Below are 21,588 nucleotides of genomic sequence, written 5' to 3'. Positions count from 1 at the left end.
CCTATTATATACTCCCTAGTAAATACGCCCTAGTGTATACGCCCTGGTAAATACGCCCTAGTATATACTACCTGGTAAATACGCCCTAGTATATACTCCCTGGTAAATACGCCCTAGTGTATACTCCCTGGTAAATACGCCCTAGTATATACTCCCTGGTAAATACTCCCTAGTATATACTCCCTGGTAAATACGCCCTGGTATACGCCCTAGTATATACTCCCTTGTAAATACGCCCTAGTATACGCCCTGGTAAATACGCCCTAGTATGGAAAGCACGGGTGGCCTAGTGTGTTAGTGCGTCGGCCTCTCACTGCTGAGGCCCAAGTTCGAATCCTGGCTCAAACTGGGGATTTTTCCAGGTTCCTGCCTTGATTCGAATTTGTGTCACAAGTGAGTAAGTTATTCTCCCGTGTTTCCAGTCTTCTCGGATAAGGACACTAAACCGGATGTCCCGTCTCTTCAAGCTGTACTACACTAACCCGAATCGAAGGGACGTAAAAGAACCACTGGGGACGCAATAAACCCTCTGGCAGTGACCACCCCCAGTGACAATGCTTACTATCCGAGGGCCATATGTTAGAAAACTGTATATTCGGTTAAATATGTTACCCTCGATAAACAAAGATTGAACTGAACTGAACTGAACCTAGTATATACGCCTTAGTATATACACCCTAGTATATATATTCCCTGGTAAATACGCCCTAGTATATAATCCCTGGTATATACGCCCTAGTATATACGCCCTTAGTCTATACGCCCAAGTATTTACGCGCTAGTAAATACGCGTTTGTATATACGCCCTAGTTTATACTTTCGGGTATATACGCCCTACTGTTTTACGCCCTAGTATATACGCCCTAGTATATACAGCCTGGTATATGCGCCCTAGTCTATGAAATTTGTATTCACGCAAATGAGCGCTTTTTGTCGAAAATGAATGTATATTCGTGTCATTGATCGTATATTGCCTCAAATGATTGTAAATATCCTGGCAATGAACAGTAAAAGGTTTATATACGCCCTAGTATAAACGCCCTAGTATATGCGCCCTATTATATATGCGCTAGTATATATGCTCTTGTATGTGCGCCCTAGTATATACATCCTGGTATTTGCACCCAAGTATATGAACCCTAGTATATGCGCCATTCGCAATAGTATATGCGCCATTCGCCCTACTATATGTGTCCTAATATATACTCCCTTGTATATGCGCCCTAGTATATACGCCCTAGTATATGCGCAGTAGTAAATACGCACTAGCATATGCGATGCGCTCTAGTATATACACGCTAGTATATGCGCCCTAATATATACGCGCTAGTATATGCGCCCTAGTATATACGCCCTAGTATATGCGCCCTAATATTACGCGCTAGTATAAGCTCCCTAGTATATACGCCCTAGCATATGCGCCCTTGTATACACAACGTTGTATACATGCCCTAGTATTAACGACTATTGGCTTTGACATTTATTTAACTGATATATTCAAGATGGAAGCAGGTTATTGCAAGGTGTAGTCTACACTCGAAGCAGCATCGGGTTGCCATTTTAGAATTTCTATGGTCTTACCATCATATTATAAGGATGAAACTTTTGAACAAATAATTTTTCTTAGAGTTTTAGTTAGAGTTGGGTTAACAAGACACCGTGACAAGGCTGTCATCGGCAGTTTTAGGCCATACGATTACAAATCTCAGTTGAATAAAGTGATTACCTGGTGAGGCAAATGTTAGAAAATTTTAGGTATGTATGCTTCTAGAAAAAACTTATCTATTTAATAAAACAGAACATATATTTTACGAAAAGTATTAAGGGCTTTTATTTCATACAGCTATAAGCTCGAAAGTCAGGATGGTCGCCAGCAAATGCTAATACATAATATATGACAATACAAAGGTGCTAACTTTGGGTGGTTATTTGTGTTTTACACGGTTTAGGCATAGTAAGAAATAAAGCCGCTGACTTGCCTAGGATCGGCCTTTAATATCACAACCTTGGTGAATTTACTTAATTCATAAGAAACTAATAACTGATTCAGTGTGATTAGTGACGACGCTTGGTGTTTTAGAATAGTGATTCAGTCTTGTCTTGCTTCAGTCCTTTAATTTTTCTATCAAGAGAACTGACGCTAGATGCAAATGCTTGACTGTTTTAATTTTGTGACCTTCGGAGAATTTCGTGTTTTGGCATACCAGAGTCTGCGTGATGGGGCTGCTTGTTTTGATCCTGTGTAACAGGTTGAGCCTGTTTGTTTTGATCCTGTGTAACCGGTTGAGCCTGTTTGTTTTGATCCTGTGTAACCGGTTGAGCCTGTTTGTTTTGATCCTGTGTAACCGGTTGAGCCTGTTTGTTTTGATCCTGTGCAGTAAGCTGAACTTGTTTTTCATGATTCGTTTGGATTGCCTGATTCTGCTGAGCCGTGTTACCTTGATCTTGTTGAACCGGTTGAGCCTGTTTGGCTGCTTGAGGAGTCTGTTGAGCCAGGCTCGAGGGCTGGCTACTCTCCGTTGCTTGCTTCTCTTCAAGTCTTGCAGACATTCCCGCTGCGTCACTGACTTTATTCTCGTTAGCCTGAGACACTAAAGGGTCATTCACAATCTTTCCAACTCCTTTCTGCTTGAGCGCTGCAAGTTTTTGTTCCGCTTGAAGCCATTGCTTTCCTACTGTTGACTGAGCTTTCAGGGGAGCAGGCTTGTCGGCTTTTATCAGACCTGGTGCAGCAGGTTTCATTAGACCCGCGCCGCTAGGCTTCATAGGACCACCAGCTTTAGATGGGGCATCCGCTGGCTTTTCACCGACTAGAAATGCAACAAGTAATTAATTAGAATTAAGACAGCGGCATTTCTAGACAGAGCCGTAGCAGACAAAAAAGTAGAGAAAAATCAAGTCTCAGTCCACAGGCCGAGAATTATAATTTGGAAATATTGTGTGTGTGTATGTGGGGGGGGGGGGGGGGCAAATGCTCCACCCCTGCTACGGCCCTGTAAGACAGGACTCCCATACTTACACATGACCCAGTCAGATGCGGGATCAAACCCGCCGCCACAGCATCCCTCGTCACAGTCACACCCGCCACACCCTCCTTGGTTCCATCCTGGTCCAAATCCGCCAAAACCTTCGTGGTGGGCCCATCCCCCTACCTCATGACCGCCACCCCACGCTCCATATCCGCCGTATCCTCCAGGCCCCGCCCCCCCGCCATCTGCGCCGTAGTCGTCTCCCCAGCCGTACCCGTCCGGGCCATACTCGGGAAAGTTGCCCGGGGAGTAACCGGCAAATGGAAAGGCGGGACCGAATCCACCGTAGAGACCAGGCAGACCAAATGGTATCCCGAAACGCTTGCCTGAGATCATATGCTGCAAAAATAAGGACTTACATTCAGCTATTTGATTTTGATATTTCCTACAGTGGGTTTTAGGACTCGTAAAGGCTTTTTTTCAAAGTAATTTCTTTTTATGGCTCAATAATATTAATATTGAAACGAAAAAGAGATCACGTGACCTTTTCCGATAAAAAAAAAACTTTTGGACTTTATTCGTAAGTGCTAAAATAAGTAGCTTTTTGTTGCATATTTTGAAACATGATTTCTTGCTGAATTCCCCTTTTGTATTTGATGGTAGAGGAAAATCAACAGCAAATTAATGAGGGGGGCGTAAGGGTTTAAGGTTTTGCGGTTTTTCTACTTGCGCGGTTTATGGTTATTGACTTAATTTGACGGTTTTGCGTTTTTGGCGTTTTCCTGTGCGGTTTCTGTGCATTTTTCTGTGCGGGTTTGCGGTTTGCACACCCACCTCCTCCCCCCCCCCCGCCCCCCTTACGCCCCTCTCATATAATGGCAGAAATAAAATAAACTCATAGACTTTAGAAACAATTACGAAGACGCTATTTTCACTTTTAATATTCGCCAGGCATTATTTCTGTACAACAGAAGGGGAAGTCTCGCGTATGACCCTCTAGGGCTCAGGGCGGCTCGTCGTGAGAAACTTGGGAAACAGACCGCAGTGTGTGGAGAGGGACAATGTGGGCCATCTTGACTAAGGCCGAAGGAATGATTGATGAAACCGTGAAATGCATACTTATATGTAAAGCACACTACGTCTGTTTAAGAAAAGTCCACTTAGAAAAGTGATGCAAGACAGTGCGAGACTGGATCGAGCCACAAGTCCAACATCCTTTGTAAAAATTTGATTGATAAACATAGTTTTCTTGCACATCAAAACCGGCTCGTTTCCTCCATAAGATAACAAGACCATTATTATGGTATACGAGTATCAATATTTCTCCTTCCTTCAATAACTTTAAATTAAGTTATCCATATGCTCCTCTCTCTAATACCTACCATGTACGATCGGCGCGCATACTGCCTTGGTATTTCCGGAGTACAACAGCCAAAAGAAACGAAAAAGAGTAAAATTATAACAGAAATAGCACCCATTTTGTACCCTTCCGAGTCACTTGCAGCGGAGAGTCTAACCGAACTACTGTGCATGTGTTTCGTAGTGAATAATTAATCCCTACACACACTTTAGACGCATTACGCGAAACGAACTACCCGCCTTTTGGACTATTCTCTAATCAAAATCACAATAGTTATTATTACATTGCATTCATTCGATTTTTCTATCATCCGACCTCTGTTAAACACAGTGTCTCCGCGGTGCAAGGCTTCAGGCCTTGTAAATCTCCAGGTTTAGCTCGAGCTTTTGAGTAGATTGGGATAACTGAAATTGCCGAAAATTTACAAGGAATCTAGCCCCACTTGAACCTTTCGCCTTTGACCTGTCTGATGATTTCATGGTATGAGCAAGCAGACACTAGTAACAAAAAACAGTTAGAGTTAAAGTCCTCTACCATAAATTTCAGCAACTAATCCTAGAGTAACATGCACAGCGGTACTACAGAAAAAACAACGAGCCGGAAAGAAGAGTAACAGTGACTTTTTTATTTATCATTTTTTTCACAGGAAAATAAAAACATTGGAAATGTGCTAAAGCATAAATTATTTTATATGTTTTTAGCAGGGAGAGTATTTTCTATATCATATTTTGCTTTTCAGGTTAAAGCCCTCTAATTGTTTTAAAATATTCGTTCAAATTGAATCCCGTTTAGAAGCCTTTTCAAAGAGTGCGATCGTTTGATCTGTCACGAATATAATCTTCTAGTTTGCACATTCCGAAAAACTGTAGAAGCACCGAATCGGTTCCTTAGAAAATCGAGTGCCAATTTCTAATTAACTTTTCGATATTTCCAAGAAATCGATTCAAGTGGGTTTGACCACATAAACTATTTTTTTATAAGAACCTTTTTTTATAAGAACGTCCAGCTTGAGATTTCATCAAATTTTAAGAACATGATAAGAACATGCCGAGGCTCACATAGATAGTAGAAATTTATTTTTAGTCCTGATGTGTTCTAAAATCCAGAATCAAATTGTGCTCATAGTAACAACCTTATTATTGCTATAGATATCATTAGTGTAATTCTCTTCCGAATAATTCATTGGGTATTATATTTTTATATACACTAAAATTTAAGAACATTGTTAAGAACATATTCAGCCTTAAAATGCTCAGCCTCAACTGAAAATTAGACGTATGTGGGGTTTTTATCTTTTATTGCATGGGTAACTGTGTACATTGTAACTTGGCTAAGTAACTATTTTCACTGAATGGCAAAACGACAACAACTGCACAAGGTGCTCAGTATAAAACATTGTGATATCCAATTTTTAAAAACTCTTGGTATCTTCTTGCTGTCAGCTATGAACTACTTAAATAAAGTGATAGATTTATCGATCTATCACATGATGAACACTGGAATGTAAAAGATTACTAACGGTTACAATATTCTGCGAGCTCTCACGGACAATGTCCAATCACATTATAGCCTCTGTCATTCACACTCTTTGAAGAGTTTTTATTGGCTTCTAGCGCCTCTTGATGTAAGGCACTAACCAATCAAAAAGCAGCAAATGTTGTTTGGAAACCTAACCAGTTTGCCAGTTCGAAGTTTATTGAAAATCGCTGTAAAGCATTTTCCGCCTTCTTAGGATTTCGACTATTATTGACACACTAATGAGATCGAGCTTTGTACTATTTTGCTTGCCCGTGCATATTTTACGTGTTGGTCTAAACTTTGCCGTTCTAAGAATTGTTAGTCGTGTTATTGTGTGACTTTGTATGCGAATCTACGAGGCGATAGCTAAATTTGAAAACCCAGATTATATGTTATTTGTGCCATTTGTTACAATTAAAGTATTGTTTGAGCTAAGAAGACCTTATGAATTGATAGAATAATTTATCGAATTCCGAAATTTGATCGGTTGTGACGGTAACGTCTACTTCCTTCGTTCCTTTTTTGATGCTCTTGAAGGTAACGAGAATTGAGGCTTTCTCGTTGGGCTGAACAGGAGATCTGGAATATGTCACAAAAAAGCGCTCACATTAGTCAATATACCATCTGGCTTTCTGGTAGCACAAGGGGGGGGGAGGTTAAGATCCCTAAACCCTCACCCCCCCCCCCCAGATCCGCTGCTGCAGCGAATGGAAAAACGACCGACGCTGTTTGTACTAGCCAAATTCGTAGTTGTGCGATCTCCCGGAATTCCTTTCTTCGCTTGGGAATAGCGCGCATTCAATCAAACCAAACAATCAAAACCAGAGAAACCGCGTGTGTCAGACAACGCGCTATTCCTAAACGAGACAAGAAAATTGTCGAGGTCGAGGTCGCGCAACAACGAATTTGGCTGTACTCTGTACTAAGAATAAAGAATGTGGTAGGTATGGCGTTAGATCACGTGCTTACTCGAGTTTCCTGGTCAGCTCGCCTGGTGTAAGGTCTTTGCAGTCCAATTGGAAACAGATGCCGGTCAGCGGAATGGGTAAGGGATTGACGAAGAAGAACTCCACTTCGAAATCTTCATCCACCTTATGATACACTTCATTCTGCTAAAAATAATAATAACAATAATAATAACAATAATAATAATAACAATAATAATAATAATAATAATAATAATAATAATAATAATAATAATAATAATAATAATAATAATAATTATAATATAATTATAATTATAATAATACAGAGCCGTAGCAGGCCACGAAAGATTTTTGTTGGGAGGGGGGGGGGGGGGGGGCACAATAAAGAGACATTAAGAAAATATTGTGAGGCACGGCCACGCCTCCGCTGGGGGACACGCTCCCTGTGTTATGATACCTTTTGTTGCAGTTCCGGCATTGTCAGAACAACTGTCTCCATATGCCCACGCGCATAAGAAGTAGAACTAGCGTCAGCGCTATCGTTACTTGGGGGATGGACTTCGCTGTGGAAGTAGATCAAGAACTCGTCATCTAGCATCCGATCTTGCGTGACGTAGTCCTGGGCCTTTACAATCAGTTGGATTTCTTTATCCGGCATGTAGGCTATAAAGAGTTATAGATATTCATTGTTCGCTATGGTAGTAATAGGGTTCTCGGCTGATCATTCTTCTTTAAAACTATAGAGCTTATTTTATTGAAACTTGTTTAAGATTGTTGTATTTTGTGACATGTTGTTTTTGCCGTCGCTGTCGTCGTTGCGAAAGACCACAGGTAGCCCAGGCTCTGTCAATGAGTATTTTGAACCGACCGGTTCCTTATGTTCTCTCTGTCAACGTTCAATGAGCCGGTCGGTTCAAATTACTTATTGATAGAGCCTGGGTTACCTGTTGTAAGGCCCCTTCTAATAAGGTAATACATCTGCCCATATAAGGAGATTTTGAGAGCATCAACAAACGTTTCCTTACGATGGTTAGGCTCCAGCTCTACGCGCTGACGGAGGAGCTTGGCGACGTCATGCGTATTTCTTCCCGTGTACATTGCCGACTTGACCGTTATGGAGATATCCACAGATCGTTTCTCACTGCCCTTGTTATTAGCTTTGACTATGACATAGAAGTCACTGCCAATAACAACATCACTTTGCACTTCATAGCTAAAGGTGACATCTTTGGGTTTTACAATAGAAGGATAATCATGTTGTCCTCGCGCCCTCAAGGCGCGTTCAACGGCTTTGCGCTCTTCTGGGCTCCCTGCGGTTATTGAAACACAAAACAGTATTTCGACTATTAGGGCTTTTTGGATCTACTTGGCCGGCAAGATAAAAGTGTTTTATGCAAAAGGAAAATAATGGCGATGTTTTAACCCTATTCAGACCGGGGGGGGGAAGCTTTTGAGGCCCCCAGCACCTTTGATCTGTAATAACTTTTGAACTAGTAGGGCTAGAGCATTGAAATTTGATGACTTTTCCTAAAATTTATCCGGGAGAAGTTTGTTGTAAACAAAAATTTGATGTGTGTACCCTGGTAACCATAGCAACCAAGTTTTGAGACATGAAAATAAGGCAAAACGCCTCAACGTAATTCCATGTCATATCAACCATTCTATACAAAGTTTTGCAAAAACACAAAAAAAAATTACATCTCTATTTCAGGGGGAGGGGTGGTGTTTTTTTTGTCAATTTTTGACCATCTCGAAATAGTGCTTGTAAAAATAGCAAAAAAAGAACATTCATATCCACCTGAAATCATTAATACAACTTAAAACGAATATTAAATATTGTCAAAAAGCTTCAGATTTTGCCATCCAGTTTTTATTGATTAAAATAAATAACTTTCATTAAATCCAAGATTGCGGATCCAAGATGGCGTATGCTGATGTCACAGAATTAGCTAAAAAAACACTGTTTTTTAAACTAACAACTAAATTTGGCAAAATCCTTTTAAATTATTACTTTAATTAAGAGTCCATTCGCAAACTTATGCTATATTAAGGGTACCATGCCAATCAATGACGTCACAGGTGTCATATATTGTTGTCATAGAAACAGTGTCACTAATAATATATGTCTACTGCAAGATTATCAAAAAAATGACATACAGAAATACATATAAAAAAAAATCCAGAAATATTGCCCGTTTCTGTTCACTTCTGTTCACTGGCAATTTTGAAGAATATCGGTCGCATTTTTAATACAAACTGATTATGATAACTTACTTGGGTCATAATAGATAATAGCTCCAATGGTTCAAAAATTGCGGATGGGGGTCCGAAAGAGCACCACCCCCCCCCCCCCCCCCCCGACCTGGTCAGAGGAAGCCCCAAAAAACCCGGTCTGAATAGGGTTAGGATAAACATAATTTGTTTATTTTAAAATATATAATGTGTCATAGCATTTCAAAAAATGCTATAACGCATAACATTGCAGTGTTATAACATATAAGAGCGATACCGTAAAATATATACTACAACATACCCGTAGCTGGCCTTGAATTATCATTATTTTTTTTCTGGGAGTTTCAGCACCCTCTAACCCCCTTACCCTCTTTGTGCTTGTAGAGCTCAGTAATGTCCTCCCTCTCGTTGCTACCAACTGCCTTCGTGCTGATGTTCGTGCCGAAAACCTCTTTTTGGACATTTATTAATTCCTTGTGGCCATTTTCATATACCATCCAATAACATCTGTCTCCATTCACCTCCGCAAATACAAAACCTGTATCGTGCGGTATGTGCACGTCACCGTTCTTGACAGCAGTTAGGGGACAAGGACCGCATCGAAATATCCCTGTCACACACATCAAAATATCCCTGTCACACACATCGAAATATCCCTGTCACACACATCGAAATATCCCTGTCACACACATCGAAATATCCCTGTCACACACATCGAAATATCCCTGTCACACACATCGAAATATCTCTGTCACACATATCGAAATATCCCTGTCACACACATCGAAATATCCCTGTCACACACATCGAAATATCCCTGTCACACACATCGAAATATCCCTGTCACACATATCGAAATATCCCTGTCACACACATCGAAATATCCCTGTCACACACATCGAAATATCCCTGTCACACACATCGAAATATCCCTGTCACACACATCGAAATATCCCTGTCACACACATCGAAATATCCCTGTCACACACATCGAAATATCCCTGTCACACATATCGAAATATCCCTGTCATACACATCGAAATATCCCTGTCACACACATCGAAATATCCCTGTCACACACATCGAAATATCCCTGTCACACATATCGAAATATCCCTGTCACACACATCGAAATATCCCTGTCACACACATCGAAATATCCCTGTCACACACATCGAAATATCCCTGTCACACACATCGAAATATCCCTGTCACACACATCAATACAAAGAGCAACGTGTCACTTTTCAAATAGGCTAAATGACTAAGCATTGTGGGGAAAAATCGCCGTTAAGTTATATTTTATGCTTTAGAGATATAACATTTGAAACGCTTTTACTGTAGATTGAATTACATTCCGGCAGGAGGATTAAAGAATGTCGATCACCCCCTTCTTTGTTATTGTTTATCATTGAAATGCAGCGGTTTATTCGCAATGAAACTTCAAAATAACAATCTACGAATGAAGTGTAATATGTTATTGACAATATTTGTTAGGAAATTTCTTGGTTACTCGCTTGAGCGGGAGCATCAAACGGCGGCGTGATTGGCCTTCTGAAGTTCAAGTACAAGTAGAACCCCGAACACTAAAGGAACGCATAGGGAGAAGAAGAGTGATTTACTTACCATCACTGCGCTCCTGTGGGGTGGCATCGTAAGCCTGCCATCCACTAAATTCAGCGGCCGGTAAGTCAGGTCTCGAAAAGTACGACTCGTTCCACACATGATAATTCCTATAAACAAAGTTAAATGCACTGATCAACATAGCCCCACCTGGATATCATTTCAATTTTTTTAAGGCTTTAGAAATTGTCCAGTAAGTCGTCTCACAAGAGCTGCGGAAATAGACTTTTGGAAAACCTCGCTATTGCAGACGCTTATGTTCATGTTTTTATGTTTTTATGTTGTGTATCCAGGATTGGCTGAGAGGGGTGCGCCGTCGTAGGTTCATACGGAAAAATCATAGTATTTTAAGATTCCTTAATGAAAAATGGCACACGGTTTGGCCGCCACGTGGATGCGCGCGCACCCCATTGTGTATTCAGGGACGGAAATTTTGGAAAAGAGTTGTGGAAACACGCGTCATAGGGAAGACCGCGAGGGATCAGATGGAACACGCGTCACCGGGAAGACCGTGAGGGATCAGATGGTTGATCTCTTGACAACACCTTTGTAACCCACGTCTGAAGGGGAATTAAAACACAAACCAGTTTGAATCACTGTTCAGGAGAGCTATTGGTTCACCCTCCTCATCAAAGTGAGTATCGATAGTCAGACTACCATCCGTATCGTGAGCAGAATCGAAGTTCGTGACGCTGCGAGTTGGAATACCAAGCGCGCGACTCACTACATAAAAATGAAACATTGATATTAGTGCATAACACAGGCTGCCCATTCATCAGGGGGAGAGGGGGTATTACCAAGCGCTCGACTCACTACAGAGAAATGAAACATTGATATTAGTGCATAACACAGGCTACCCATTCATCAGGGGGAGAGGGGGTATTACCAAGCGCTCGACCTACTGTAGAATGAGACACGACGCTATTATCTAAGCTATGCTCGAACATATTTTAGTATCTGTGTCAAGTAAAAATTCCAGGCGCATGAATAAAACGCCCGCTCGTCTGGACTATGGCGCTTTACTCACACGTGGTAACAACACCCGAGAAGACCCAGCACTGCCCGTATTTAACTGTGGAATTTTTTCGCGCATATTCTTCCAAGATTTTTACACTCCCTGTCCATGTCCAGGGAAATGTGCCATCTGGGTATTCTTCAGCCCATCTCCCTTCCAGAATGCCTCCGTCCTCGTCGTTACTGTTCACCTAAACATGAAAATTTCCGTGTGTCGATAGAGAAAAAGAGAAATACTTAGTATGTGAAAACATCCCCCTCTATAGGCTGATTCGGGGAAGCTAAAATATTCTATTCTCGATTGAATTTGGTAAAGGAAGGTGTTTAATTTTGTTTTAGATGGATATTTCGAAATTTCATCACAAAATTTGTCTTTAGAAGTGAAAATAGTAACAAAGCTATTTTCAGCTGATGGCGGTGGCCATCAAGGTATAGAATAGTGGCCAATATTTCAGGACTTTTGAAAGTGGACGCTTAACAGAGGTACCTGGGATTCCTGGGGGTAATTAGGATGACGTGACGCCATTTAAAGTGATTTGGGGGAAAACTTAGCTCTAATATAACTCAAGGAACTCACCATCTGTGACACTCTTCTGCAAACTTCCTTTGGAATGCGGCGAGCGTCACCATTCAAATTGTCAAGCAGTTTAAGCGCGGTTTCAAGTGACACAGCTTCAAACTAAAAAACAAAAAAAGTGACAGCAATGAAAATAAATTAAAGCTCGTCCGTCCGACTTGCGTGACGCGTGACGCGTGACGCTGTAGGCAATGAAACTCTATGCAAATGAGATGTGCGCAGCGCACGTAATTTTCCGATTCTCACTGGAACGTAAGCGCAAGAGAATGCAACTACTTGATTTTCTTGCGTTTGTGTTTGACCAATTCTCACTTGTGTTGAGCTTACGCTTGCGTACTATTGAAAAACAGCCTTAAAAATCAGTTTTAATCACAATGAATTTCAATATCCACCCTACAAGCATGCTACGATGGCCATTCAAAGCTCCTAAACGGGCCAAAACACCGCCCCCTGGGTGTCAGAACGTATATTTTTGCTTGTATTTTAGCAAATCCGATAGGAGAAAATAGGGGCTTACCCAAAATAACCAGCCCGGGGCCTTGTTATGTACGAGGAGTGGTCGTGTTACCAAGGTCTTGAATGAAATGTCTGTCGACACCAGTCCGAAAGAACAAGATTCTTCATGCAATGTATAAACCACATTATGATAAAACTAGTGATAAGGCACTCTAACCTGTCCGAAATATCAAAGGTTCTTCATACAAGTCTATACCACATTATGGTAAAACAGTTGAAAATCCTCTCTTTCTTGTTCGAAATATCAAGGTTTTTCATGCAATGTCTATACCACATTATGATAAAACGGGTGAAAATCCTCTCTTACTTGTCCGAAATATCAAGGTTCTTCATGCAATGTCTAAACCACATTATGATAAAACGGTCGAAAATCCTCTCTTACTTGTTCGAAATATCAAGATTCTTCATGCAAGTCTACACGACATTATGATAAAACTAGTGAAAAGGCACTCTAACCTGTCCGAAATATCAAAGGTTCTTCATACAAGTCTATACCACATTATGGTAAAACGGTTGAAAATCCTCTCTTTCTTGTTCGAAATATCAAGGTTTTTCAAGCAATGTCTATACCACATTATGATAAAACGGGTGAAAATCCTCTCTTACTTGTCTGAAATATCAAGGTTCTTCTGCAATGTCTATACCACAATATGATAAAACAAGTGAAAAGGCACTCTAACCTGTCCAAAATATCAAGGTTCCTCTGCAATGTCTATACCACAATATGATAAAACGAGTGAAAATCCTCTCTTACTTGTCCGAAATATCAAGGTTTTGCATGCAATGTCTATACCACATTACGAAAAAACGAGAGAAAATCCTCTTACTTGTCCGAATTTCCAAGGTCGTGAATTCGACCAATGTCCAACCCAAATGCGGCCGTAGTCGTTTAGGACATACTCCTCTCTGTGAGACTGATCCTCCATGTAGACGGCATCATCTGCCAGACAAGAAAACTTAAAATATATAGATGGTGTGAAACAGGGTCGTGAAGCAGCTCTCAGTGGTGCATCAATCATTGGATTTATGCACCACAGACTGACTATTGGATTGATGCACCACAGACAAATAACTAATGGGATAAAACAGTAGAACGGCAATACAATAGAACATAATGAGGTGATCTAGCCAGTTACGTAAGGCCTTGTGAGCAGGCTGCTGTACATCTCTGGTGAAACAGGCATAAATAAAATTCAAAAAGGAAAAAGGATTTTTGCCCACATCTTTTTTTACCCGTCAGCTAAAGATCTCTTGTTATCGTCGTTTTTATAAAAAATAAATGCCGTAAACGATGGTTTGTGAAGATATTATTTGGCGATTTTCATGTAATAGTAATACTACATACCTTTGCACCAAGCATTGAAAAGCACGATGATGTCTTTAAACTTTTTGCGCTTCAGCTCGCCATCTGGTTTTGGGTCTTTCAGTTCTGTCTCCACCAGAAGCTCATATCTCCCTATTGCAGCATCCGCTGGCGATGTTACTTGCATGCTCACTCGGTCACCGTCCACGCGTGTGATTTGCATACCCCATGACCACGGAGCTGTCTCGGTGCTGTCCCTCAGTCGCAGCAAAGTGCCTTTGCTTTGGTCTGGGCGAGTCCCTGGGAAAAGTGTATTTTGATAAGGTTCATCTTATCATTATCCTTGTCATCATCTTCTCTATTTCATCGTAATCATTATAATCAATGTAATCACCACTATCATTATCTTATACTATCTCATCTAAATCATTTTAATCAATGTAATCACAATTATCTTTATCTTCTCTATTTCATCATCATAATCATTATAATCAATGTAATCACCACTATCATTATCTTCTCCTATCTCATCTAAATCATTCAAATCAATGTAATCACGATAACCATTATCTCTATTTCATCATCATAATCATTATAATCAATGTAATCACCATTATCATTATCTTCTCTATTTCATCATCATAATCCTTAAAATCAATATAATCAACATACTGCCATCATCATCATCACCACCATCATCATCAGAACCGTAGCAAGAGGAGGGGGGGCACGATTCTTCCATTGATAATAGTCTAGAATTGTGCGCAAGTCATAGGAACACTTTCATCTCATTGTCTTAGCCGTCTTTGCTTAAGGTCGCTCTCTTCTTCGTAACCAGGGGCGGATCCAGGATTTCAAAAAAGGGGGTGGATAATGGCCGGATAGACGGCTTATAACTGATCCAGTGGCTCTTGGTAGGTCACATAGATCTAACAATACTTCAAGCTGAACTGAATTTGTCGTTTCAGCAAAGTCAAGCAGGCGATGGCACATGGACATTACATTCTCCGTAGTTTTTTTTTCAAACAAAGTGGATTTTTAATTTGTTCTTTTGTTCAAAAAGGGGGGGGGGGGGGGGGTGGATATCCAAACAATCCACCCCCCCTCCCTGTATCCGCCCCTGGTACTACTGACATATTCGAAAATCGTATATTACTATTAAACCATACTAGTGAGTCACCTGTGGCTAGATCCAAAGTTATCTGATCATTTTCGGGATCGTAGGCGCGGTCAAACAAAATAGTCAAGTCAAATGTCTGCCCTCTTCTGACAATCAACAGCCCTCCGATGTCATTTTTATTTTCATTTTCAGTCAACTCGGGATTTCGAGGGTGTTTTGGATATTTGGTTGTATTGTGGTTCTTGTGATTTATTTCCAAGTGATAGTCGACTTCTTTCGGTTGCAGCTGGAGGCCTGTGACAGCAAACGTCAAATGTTAGGAGTTTCAGCATGGTCAGAATTGCTGGATTCGCCTGCCACACCCCTCTGTAACAATCCCGGCGATACCCGACCCGACGGAAATTTTCGCCCTACCCGACGAGCTTTTAGCCTCCCCGGCACCCGGTGAAATTCTTAATCAACCCGAACAGTTTTTTGATAACTCGACGAGTAAGTTCAGTGACCGGCGGTAAATAAGAATTAGCTGACCCGGTGGAAATTTCGAACCAGGTGAGTTCCTAAAGAAACCCTACGAAAATCTAGGTTTCGCCGGGTCTGTTACTGAAGGGTGTCCTCATTTAACTGAATACATAATGCAAAAGGCAAGGAACTATTGAAGAACTTTGACACAGCAACTCTTAATATAAAGCGCTAGCATTGTTGCTTATATGCCTGGTGCACACTAGTGACATAACGACATAGGCGCGCACTCTTATCTTCGTATGTTCAAGTGTGAATGGTTAAATATTTCGACATAAGCCTGACATGACGACATGGACATAACGACATAGGAGAATTTTTTTTTTTTCTTTGATGTCATTATGTCCATGTCGTTATGTCGTGCTTAACAGAGTGCGCGTTCCTATGTTTTATGTTAGTATGTCACTAGTGTGTACCAGGCATTGCTGTTACTGTGATTAGGGTTTAAGCCACAGAAAGAATGCTAAGCAGGAACGCAAGGAAATCCGATGTTAAGCAGGGAATTTTAATTAAAAGCAGCAAGCAGGAAAACCCCGTTTGGAACCTTGGGCACACAAAATTGTAGAACGCCGCGGATGTTGGATTTGCGAGAGCGCCGTGCAACCGTTCCAACTACGTTGTCAACGACGTGAACAGGGGGCGAGCCGCGTAGTTGAAAGCGTAGTTGGGGCGTTGGGACGACGCGCGCGTAAATCCAACGTCCACGACGTTCTACATTTTTGTATAATTAAGGTCTCTATTATATAAGCAGGAAAGAGGGCAAAAGAAATGTTTAGCAGGCAAGTAAGCATATCAAACATAGAGCAGGAAATAGGGAAATCAAATGCTCAGCCGGAGAGTAAGCAGGCAATGTGTAGTTCCAGAAAATACCCATACCCCCCCCCCTCCCCCATTGAGGAGGTCAGAGGTAAGACCCCCCACCCCTCTGGAATTTCCAACCCACCCCTGGAAAAAATAAATACAGCAACTGTTAAGTAAAAAGGGCATTTTACACCCCTCCCCTTCCCCCCCCACCTCCCCTCCCACAATCTGGGAAACAAAGATGGTGTCAGACGGGCTGGACTTTGGACACATTTGGCAGACAATCAGACCTGGCCTAGCCTATTCAATGGTACAAACACTAGCACTTGACTTTTTGGACCCGTTGACCTAAAATTGAATGAATATATGAAGAAAAAGTTAGATATAATTACATGCAAGTGAAGCAGACTCACCAGCAATTGTATTTTCTTTCAGCAAAGGATTACGATCGCGGTATTCCTCATCTGTAGTAGGGTCCCATCTCCCCTCCCCCTCAGACCGCCGGGCCCTTATTCTAGGACTGAAATAGTATCACATACACAAAATTAAAATCAATATTGGAACCAATTGTAGAAATACATGGGTAAGAGTGGGGGTCGTAAAAATAAATGTCAGCGCCTAACCTGTTGGTCCCCTGAAAAACGGTAACCTTCCTATTGAAGGAATCATCAAATTAAAACTTTTTCACATACCCTTACTTTCATTACTGAGTACGTGCTAATGTTTGGTTTCCTATTGGTCATATTATAAAACTCTATTTCCAAGGTTGCAAAGTTTACCGCATATAGTGTATTTTCGCAAAAAACCTTATGATAGATTATTGTTCATGTTATTATCGCTATGGTGACTCTAATAACAACACAATATGTATTTCCAGAAGGTTCCTTGTAAATTTGGCTTACTTTTGAAACTCTTATCTTTACGCAAGTAAAACTTGTAGCCCTTAAATTTACGGATTGCAACATTTTATAACAGTGTTAAATCATCCTCTTTAAAGGTATGATTCCCTCTATCGTAAGAAAACTTTTGTCATTACTCATTTATTTGCGCCCACAAAAGAAGATACCCACTTCTTCAGAGCTTTGTGTGTCAATTATAAAGAAAACCCTCCCACTTCCGACCAATAATTCGTCCTAAGGGTGCAAATAACGAGTATCTTGTGTGTTAGGAAGTAACGTCTGAAAGCCGAAGTAAAGGAGTAAGAGAAGCGTGACCAGCTTAACTCACGGCACGGATAATTCCGGCTGGCTCATTGGTGAGTCCCTCCCGCAAATTTTGCAAAAATTGTGTGTAGGACTTTCCGATGGCGGAGCGCTTCTTCTACGACCTGAACCTCTTGAAATATTCGTACCCATATCAATTCAGTGAAGATTTGACAATAAACAACAACGCATACTGTTCCAGTCTGACGGAAACGCATCACTTCATTTTATCGTTTATTTGCATACGGTAGAACCCGGTAGACAAAATGCGCTAGCACAGCAAGAGATATGTCTGGGACTGGGACAATAAAATTTTCAAAATCGTACTACTAAAAAACAACCCTAATTCTCAAAAAATAAGCTCTTCTCGAAAAGGAAAGAGGAATGCCAAAAAGGGATTGATAGTGATAATTCCCCATGATAAAACCCCGTTCTAAAATGCATCATAAATAAAAATAATATAGGCTCGACGTATGCCGCCACTGGAAAACAGCACGTCTGAGAAACACAGCAGTTATTAAAATTGATTTATTCAAGTTCGGTCACGTACGCCTTAAGCCTTAGCTTTGCGCAAATGAATAGTCTAGTCTCTAATTACGAATTATATGTATATACTCATAAAAATAAACCCTCTCAATTCAGACCGATAAAATCACTGCGACCCCTATTCTTCCCGAAAGGAAGAGATAATATCGAAAAAGAATGAATATTGATAATTATATTTCCTTCATAAAACCTTCATAAATACAAAAGAAATAGGCTCGACGTTCCATTTGTGCCTTTTAGCGTTGCGTAATTAAAAATTGTACCCCTTGAAAGATTACGGATCATTGCATTCTTAACGAAGTTACTTATGCCAGCTAAAAGTTGTACTCATGAAGGTCATGACGAAGTTTTTGGGCTATTCCTGTATCGTTAGAAAACGTTTGTCATTAGCCATTAATTTGCGCCAACAATAGAATATACCCTCTTTCCAGGGCTTGTGTCACTTATAAAGAAAACCTTCCAATTCCGACCGACAATATCTACTTCGTCCCAAGGGTCCTAAAAACGAGTATCTTATGTGTAAGGAGATTAACGTCTGAAAGCTGAAGTAAAAAGAGCGTGACCAGGTAAACTCACGGCACGGGAAATTCCGGCTGGCTCATCGATGTGTTCCTCTCTTATATTCTGCGAAAATTGTATCTAGGACTTTCCGATGGCGGAGCTCTTCTTCTGGGACTTGAACCTTTTGAAATATTTATACAACAAAGCATGCAGTTCCACTGTGACTATGTAATTTGACCGAAACGCATCACTTCATTTTATACGCCTATTGGATCCCGTTTATTTGCATACCTTGAACGAATGCAACTAGCACAGCAAGAGATCTGTCTTGGGGACTGGGACGCGCACCTTATTAATTGATTTGTTTCAAGTTCTGTTCGACTTTTTGTCTTAGCTTTGCGCAAATAAAAATTGTACCCCTTGACAAATTACGGAACGTAGCATTCTTAACAAAGTTAGTCATACCAGCTAAAAGTTGTACTCATGAAGGGTATGGCCAGGTTTAGGGGCCTAATGTAAAGTATAATTCGTGTATCGTTAGAAAACTTTTGTCATTAACCATTAATTTGCACCCACAAAAAGATACCCTCTTTCTTAGAACTCTTGTGTGACTCGTAAAAAAAACCTTTGAATTCCGAACGATAATATCTACTTCGTCCCAAAGGGCCAAATAACGAGTATCTTATGTGTAAGGAGGTAAACGTCTTAAACCTGAAGTAAAATGAGCGTGACCAGGTTAATTCGCGACAAAGATAATTTCTGCTGGTTCATCGATGTGTTCCTTATATTCTGCAAAACTTTGTCTACAACATTCCGATGGCGGAGCTCTTTTTCTTGGTCCTGAACCTTTTGAAATATTCATACAACAACGAAACTAATTTAACAGAAACACATCGTTTTATTTTATAGGTCTATTTGCATACGAATGCCACTAACACAGCGAGAGATCTATCTCGAGGGCTCTAAAGTTTTCGAAATCGCAATACCAAAACAACCCTCGTTTTCTCAAAAATAGGCTTTCCTCGAAAAGGAAAGAGAAATGCCAAAAAGGGATAGATAGTGATAATTCCCCATGATAAAACCACGTTCTAAGATGCATCACATAAAAAAAAGAAATAGGGTCGACGTATGCCGACTGGAAAACAGCCCTTCAAGTTCGGCACGTACGCCTTTAGCCTTAGCTTTACATAATTGAAAATTATACCTCTCTTGAAAGACTACGGATCATTGCATTTTTAACAAGTTTACTCGTACCAGGTAAGAGTTGTACTCATGAAGATTATGTGCAGTTTGGTGTCTTAAAATATTAATAATGAAAAAAGAACTATAATTTCAATACTTTCCGGTGACTGGACATATAAGAAATACAGTTTGAAAGTATTTTGAAGCAAAAATGTTTTCAGGTTTCGTTATTTTCATGCGCGCACTAAAGCATAGCGTCATTTCAAACGAGCGCGCGTTGTTTTTGAATTTTTTTTTTTCAATCACACATTTTGTTGTAGTTGATGTAGAGAACCACTTCCAAGAAGCTCGCCCTTGTGTACGCAAAACATTCTGTTCAGCTTACAAATGATCAAAGTTAATCTAGAGCTCTGCTATTTCGATATTTACGGTGTTCTGTACTAGTCTTGGTCTAGCGAGAATGACAACTTGGACCAGGTCTGCGCTTTTTATACCGCGGGTCCCTGTTTAATTTAAGTACATATTCGTGTATCATTAGAAAACCTTTGTTATTAATCATTAATTTGCGCCAACAAAAAAAGATCAGTAGATACCCTCTTTCTCAGATTTTTGTGCATAATACCTACTTGTCCCCCTAGGTCCAAATACTGAGTGTTTTATGTGTTAGGAGGAAAACGTCTGAAAGCTGAAGTAAATAAGCGTGACCATTTAAACTCACGGCACGGCTGATTCCGGCTGGCCCATCGATGTGTCCTCGCATATTCTGCGAGAATTGTGTCTCGGACCTTCCATTGGCGGAGTTGTTCTTTTTGGACGTGAGCCCTTTGAAACTTTTGTACCCATATCCATTTAGTGAAGATTAGACAAAAAAAGACAACCCATCAAAGTTAGTAGAGGGAGATGGTTTAGCCTGAGCCGCTACGCAGGCTAGAGATGGTTAGGAAACCAGACGAACTTCAAAAGACACAAACAATAGGCGCTATCTGATGTTGAACCCCCCTGTCATGTGATCACGGACGTGCACAAACCAAGAGTACAGTACAAGAAAACATATGGACGAGATTGATGAATACGCGTATTCGGGCACAAATCGTGTATTGCTTTATTTGAAACTTTGCCATTTTTATTCACTTTCTTTTATTTTTTGTTTTTATCACTTTGCGTGTTTCATAGCCATTTTATCCCGAGCTCTGGTTACAGCCCTAGAAAGTTAGTTTTATACATCCATGTATATTTTTTAAGTTAAAAGAGGTGCTAAAGTGAGTAGAGCTCTATCAAGCAAACTCGGTGAGATTTCATGGCATGTATAGTAGCTTTTGTACAAGTCAAATCATTACTGAAGATTTTTCTAAGGTTCGAGGTGTGGCATTGATGCAAACAACGATTCTTCGTTTACTCCATATAGTCTCTTGCACTGTACGCTCGACGTGTGTACGGTCATGGTCACGTAAACTCGAAAATAAGAATACAATAACATGTCTCTTTGAAGTTCGCCGGGTTTCCCTCTACCAACTATGAACACATGCAGTTTCACCTGTGACTCATTTAACCTAGACGCATCACTTCATATGTATTTTTGCATACCGTAGAACGAATGCAACTAGCACAGCAAGAGATCTGTCTCGGGGACTGTAAAGTTTTCAAAATCGCACTACCAAAACAACCCTCGTTTTCTCAAA

At 40.6% G+C, this 21,588-nt stretch overlaps 2 protein-coding genes across 7 annotated transcripts; both read right to left on the bottom strand.

Moving 5' to 3' along the window:
- Positions 1-1,806: 1,806 nt before the first annotated feature.
- On the bottom strand, positions 1,807-4,725 carry LOC125556753 (translation initiation factor IF-2-like). Of its 3 annotated transcripts, none has more exons than XM_048722626.1 (4): positions 4,352-4,725; positions 3,020-3,368; positions 2,290-2,810; positions 1,807-2,256 (listed from the first exon to the last, which is right to left on the bottom strand). In XM_048722626.1, exons 1-4 carry the CDS (start codon positions 4,499-4,501, stop codon positions 2,164-2,166), a joined length of 1,113 nt encoding a protein of 370 aa, XP_048578583.1. In that variant the 5' UTR covers positions 4,502-4,725; the 3' UTR covers positions 1,807-2,163. The 3 variants fall into 3 exon arrangements, with proteins under 3 accessions (XP_048578583.1, XP_048578582.1, XP_048578581.1); XM_048722625.1 differs by having other exon boundaries at positions 1,807-2,337; positions 2,371-2,810; XM_048722624.1 differs by having other exon boundaries at positions 1,807-2,810; positions 4,352-4,721.
- Positions 4,726-5,609: 884 nt separating this feature from the next.
- LOC116618329 (protein-glutamine gamma-glutamyltransferase 4) lies at positions 5,610-21,359 on the bottom strand. 4 transcript variants are annotated; one of them, XM_048722622.1, is made up of 14 exons: positions 20,628-21,359; positions 16,892-16,998; positions 15,219-15,452; positions 14,081-14,338; positions 13,563-13,675; positions 12,220-12,321; positions 11,656-11,833; positions 11,213-11,351; positions 10,632-10,738; positions 9,373-9,615; positions 7,799-8,083; positions 7,231-7,436; positions 6,817-6,956; positions 5,610-6,426 (listed from the first exon to the last, which is right to left on the bottom strand). In XM_048722622.1, exons 1-14 carry the CDS (start codon positions 20,756-20,758, stop codon positions 6,279-6,281), a joined length of 2,391 nt encoding a protein of 796 aa, XP_048578579.1. In that variant the 5' UTR covers positions 20,759-21,359; the 3' UTR covers positions 5,610-6,278. The 4 variants fall into 4 exon arrangements, with proteins under 4 accessions (XP_048578579.1, XP_048578577.1, XP_048578580.1 ...); XM_048722620.1 differs by having other exon boundaries at positions 6,817-6,959; positions 20,628-21,357; XM_048722623.1 differs by lacking the exon at positions 20,628-21,359 and adding an exon at positions 18,803-19,249 and having other exon boundaries at positions 6,817-6,959.
- Between the last annotated feature and the right edge of the window lie 229 nt (positions 21,360-21,588).

Source organism: Nematostella vectensis, chromosome 15 (assembly GCF_932526225.1).
Source record: "Nematostella vectensis chromosome 15, jaNemVect1.1, whole genome shotgun sequence".
Taxonomy (NCBI): domain Eukaryota; kingdom Metazoa; phylum Cnidaria; class Anthozoa; order Actiniaria; family Edwardsiidae; genus Nematostella; species Nematostella vectensis.
Note: the sequence above shows the minus strand (reverse complement) of the source record. Positions and strands in the feature narration are given on the sequence as shown.